Raw genomic sequence first — 4,943 nt, forward strand, 5'->3', positions numbered from 1 at the left:
CTTCAATATCAATGTTGGAGAAGCCGACATGTATTGCAAATCGAAGCCCATGTGAAAATGCTTGAGCCTCTACCGACCTTGGAGGAAGCTAGCTTGCATACTTGTGGTGCTGCTAGTGCACCTTTCATAATCCCCTGATGGTTTCTGAATACAATTCCAAGGCCACAAATCCCCTTTTTCAGGTCAAATATGGGGATAATTGATGTTTTGCCAGTAGTTGGTAATTGCCTTGCATCATGTTCTTCTTTATTTTTTTTTATTTTTTTTATTTTTTACAATGTCTTGGAAGCTATTAAAATGGGTTGTTCTAGGTGGACCTTCATATTTGATATTCAGACCTCTCATATATATATATATATATATATATATATATATATATTTTAGAGAAGTGACATAAGAGCTAACTCCTCTCCCTTAGCCGAAATTTTATTAAAAATAAAAAGAAGGTACAAAGGGAGGTAGGACTAGACCAAATCCACTCCCTGAAACATCCAACAACAAAGGGAAAAAGAACCAATAAGACAACCACATAACACAATAAAGAGGTACAATGAAACTAAGAAACACGATAGAATACTGAAGAAATAAGATCACCACCATAAATATCAGCAATAAAATCTGGAAGAGCCTCCCACCAAATATTACCCACATGACTTGCTCCATATGATGCCAACCTGTCTGCTACGCCATTTCCTTCTCTATAAACATGCGAAATTCTAAAGTTGAAGTGCTTTACCGTTTGCAAGCAATTCAACCAGGCCACACGTAAATTCCAAGGGATCAAAAGAGGTGAGTTAAAATAATGGATTACAAGTGCAGAGTCTGTCTCCAACCAGAGATTATTCCACTGACGAGCTTTGGCAATCTGTATGGCTTCAATTACGGCCAGCAACTCTACCTCAATAACACTCTTGGCTAGAGCCTTTGAGCAGTAAGCTCCCTTAAAAGAACCATTGCAATATCTAAAAACACCACCAAAGCCTGCATGGTTTTCATCTTGAAACGACCCATCCGTGTTAACCTTTAACCAAGGTGCTGGGGGACGTTTCCAATGTACTGGAATGAAAATGGGAGCCCGTGTACTTAAAGGTGACAACCCAAGAATAATAAAAATGGGGAGAGTAGACTGGAATGCTATCCCGGGCTTAAAATAGAGAGCAGCAAAATCTCTTAAAGCCAAGATGAAGAACTGTTTTAGTCGTTGGAAATGAAAACTTATCCCATCAAATCTCAACTTGTTTCTTTCCACCCACAAGCACCATAACAAATTGCAGAAAACCAATCGCCAAAGCAACTTACCAGAACTTGTAAGGCTACTAGTGTAAACTGAGTTGATCAAAACATGCAATGTCAACTGCGGTAGAGCTTGAAGCCTAAACAAGTGTAGGCACCAAGTCCATAAAGCCATGAAAATAGGACAAAGGAGAAAAAGATGCTCCACTGTCTCTACAATTGAACCACATAAGGAGCATCTAGAACAAAGATAAGTACCTGTTCTTTGTCTCTGCACATCCACCAGCACACGCCCAAGAAGCACCTTCCATGTGAGAATACATTTCCGTGGTTGAATGGCCTTGTCCCAGATGCGCATTCCCTACTCTGGGAGCGGGTGGTGTAGTCTAATAGCCTCATAAGCATCCCTTGCAGTCAACTTACCTGAAGAGACCTCCAGCCAAACTAATTGATCCTCAAGTGGCTCAAAAGGTAAGCTGATGTCTCTAATTCGGTGTGCCATTAACGGAAATAATTGTGTGAAAACTTGAGGTATAACCCATTGATGATCCACAATGAAATCGCTAACCTTTTCCCTAAGTGATGACCGTAGGGAGGCATCAATGTAACAGAAGTCAATGAGAGGCCTGCCCATCCAATTGTCTGTCCAAAAATTCACTTTCAACCCATTGCCAATCAACCATCTCGCCTTTTGCAAAATAACATTCCATTGCTTCTTGAGACCCAACCAAATAGAAGATTTCAGGGAAGAAAGCTTGGGATGTAGACCTGCCTTTAGGAATCTATCTTTAAGGAAAATGGTAGACGTAGAAGAGCCCTCTGCCACCTCCCAACACCTCTTCAAAAGCAAGGCCTGATTTAGAGAGAATATATTTTTCACACCAAGACCACCTTCATTTTTTGGAAGACAACAGTGAGACCAAGAGACTAAAGTAGAGCCTTTCTTTAGAGAGTCCCTTGACCAAAAAAAATTACGTATCCAACTTTGCAGTTTGGTCAGTAAAGCACGCGGCCATTCATAAACTTGGAAACTGTAAATTAGAAGACTTTGGATTACTGAAGAAATAATTTGCAACCTTGCTGCCTGAGATAGTAAATTACCTTTCCATGAAGTGAGTTTGCATCGAATTTTGTCAACAATATGTTGCAAGTGTCGCTGCTTTGGTCTCCCTTGAAATATTGGCACCCTGAGATAAGTGAAAGGCAACTTCCCCTCCCTTATGCCAAGAAGGTGTTGAATAACTATTTCTCTAGGTCTCGAAAATTTCCCCAAGTAAACAGAAGACTTTGCTTTGTTAACCACATGACCTGAATTGCGAGCATATTCCACCATGAACTTCATTAAAGCTCGAATACTCCTAGAGTTTCCTTGCAAGAAAACCATTACATCATCCGCAAAAAGTACATGAGTGGGAGGCTTGACTGAACGTGGGGCTGCGATTGTAGTCAATTTTCCTTCAACAGCCAACCTTGTAATCCCCCTACTCAACACCTCTTCAGCCAAGCCAAAAAGAAGAGGGGACAGCTGATCACCCTGTCGGACACCCCTCGAACAGGTGAAAAAACCCCCAGATTGACCATTTATTAGCACCGATAGATAGGCTGAATTTAGAATAGTAAAAATCCAGTCTGTAAAACCTTGAGCAAAACCAAAAGAATGTAATACCCGGATAAGAAAGGACCACTCAAGGGTGTCAAAAGCCTTCTTTATATCCAATTTAACCGTAATATTCGCACCTTTACATTTACTGTCTAGGAGATTTATGCATTCTGAAGTGAGCGAAATGGGATCCACAATTGACCTCCCTTTGGTAAAGGCACTCTGATTTGAGGAGATTATTCTAGAAGCTACCACTCTAAGACGTTCAGCCAAAATCTTTGTAATGATTTTGAACCCAAAGTTGGCCAAGGCTATGGGACAAAATCCGAGAGCATATCAGCTTCTTGTTTCTTGGGAATGAGGGCGATCAAGCTAGAGTTGAAATGAGGCATAATAGCACCTGTTTCAAAAAAAACTTTTAACCATGGATATCACGTCAGAAGAGACCACATCCCAGCAAGACTGGTAGAATGCACCACTAAAACCATCCGGCCCTGGGGCACTTGAACCATCCATTGAGAAAACTGTTGCTTTTATTTCCTCCCCTAAAGGCAACGCTAATAACGCTGCATTCTCTTCATCTGTTACCATCCTTGGAATTACACGTTCTACCAGCCCCGTGTCAATGATTTTGTTGTCATGAGAAAAGGTGGAAGAAAAATGTTGCACTGCATGATTCTCAATGTCTAATTGTTGCCGAAGAATTTGACGACCAACACGCAAAGAGGAAATAGATTGTTTAAGCCTTCTTACCTTGACCATGTTGTGCAGAAAGGCTGTGTTACGATCACCATCAACTAACCAGCGTAGTCTTGACTTTTCCTTCCAGAAGATAGCTTGAATATTAAGAGCCTCCTGATATCGTGCATGGGCTGCTGATTCTTGACTCAATCTCTCCACCGAAGGTCCTTTGACAGAAATGAGTTGTTGTATTTCTTCAAGACCAATCTTGGTTTGCTCTACTCTAACATCAATAACACCAAAAGTGGACCTGTTCTAGACTTTGAGCATTGTTTTAAGAGCCCTCAACTTTGAAGCAAGTACAAACATTGGACAACCAACAAAATGCAGGTTATCCCAAAAGTCTTTTATCATAGCCACGAACCTTTCATGCTGCAGCCACATGCTTCTAAAGTTGAAAGGAGACTTCGGAGTAAAGGTAAGTCAGAGCAAGTAACCAATAACGGACAATGATCAGAGAAGGCTTTGGCCAGCGCACGATATTCCAAGGATTCCCAAGCTTCCAACCATTCAACATTACCCAAAGCTCTGTCCAACCTCACATAAATTCTTCTATCTGTCCAAGTGTAGGAGAGACCTCGTGTAGGGATATCCATCAAAGCATAATCCGAACATATATCTTGAAAGTTGAGGCAAGAAGTGAGACTTGGAGGAATCCCCCCACGCTTTTCATGCGCACCAATTACACAATTGAAGTCACCAAAAACCAACCAAGGGCCATGAACCAGAGTTGCTGCTATTAGCCTTAAATCTTGCCACAATAATCTTCTGCCAGCTATGGTAGTTTGTGCATAGACAGCTGTAAGTACACAATCAACGCCATCTAAAGAGCAAGAGACTGTTATTTGATGGGTCGTAGAGGACATCAGATGTAGCGTGATATCTGGGTGACAAAGTAACCACAAATTGGGGTCTAAACTGCCCCTGTCATTAGTAGCAAAAGGGAATAGCCCCAAAGAGAGCCAAAGTTCATGAGGAATAAAAGAGAGAGATACAAAAGGTTCCGATAAACAGACAATGATTGGCTTATGAATATGCACCATGTGCTTAAGAGCCCTCTGTGTGTCATCATTTGCGATGCCACGGGCATTCCAGTAGAGGACTGACATTAAAAACGTAGGTGCTTTGCCCCCTTTTGAACTAGGGCACGCACATGCACTTTCACTTGAAGTTTCCCTTTTGACTTCTCAGCTTTGTCAACATATTTAAGCTGCTTCTTAGCTTTTTTGGACAGAACTGGGGTGAATTCCCCTTCTTCTTTACTGAATGATGTCTCTGCATAGTTAGCTTGGGCTGAGTTGACATCTGTTAACTCTTGAACAATGGGAGCACTGTCGGAATCAAATGAAGGTGTAGGTGATAGGAGCAT

At 41.4% G+C, this 4,943-nt stretch overlaps 2 protein-coding genes across 2 annotated transcripts; both read right to left on the reverse strand.

Moving 5' to 3' along the window:
- Nucleotides 1-556: 556 nt before the first annotated feature.
- Nucleotides 557-1,556, reverse strand: LOC112163979. The gene is made up of 2 exons (XM_024300231.1): nt 1,492-1,556; nt 557-1,373 (listed from the first exon to the last, which is right to left on the reverse strand). The coding sequence occupies exons 1-2, from the start codon at nt 1,554-1,556 to the stop codon at nt 557-559; spliced, it is 882 nt and encodes a 293-aa protein (XP_024155999.1).
- A 38-nt stretch (nt 1,557-1,594) lies between these two features.
- LOC112163980 lies at nt 1,595-4,943 on the reverse strand. Its single transcript, XM_024300232.1, has 5 exons — nt 4,691-4,943; nt 3,939-4,373; nt 3,250-3,792; nt 2,335-2,835; nt 1,595-2,124 (listed from the first exon to the last, which is right to left on the reverse strand). The coding sequence occupies exons 1-5, from the start codon at nt 4,941-4,943 to the stop codon at nt 1,595-1,597; spliced, it is 2,262 nt and encodes a 753-aa protein (XP_024156000.1).

Source organism: Rosa chinensis, chromosome 5 (genome assembly GCF_002994745.2).
Source record: "Rosa chinensis cultivar Old Blush chromosome 5, RchiOBHm-V2, whole genome shotgun sequence".
In the NCBI taxonomy this organism is placed as follows: Eukaryota; Viridiplantae; Streptophyta; class Magnoliopsida; order Rosales; family Rosaceae; genus Rosa; species Rosa chinensis.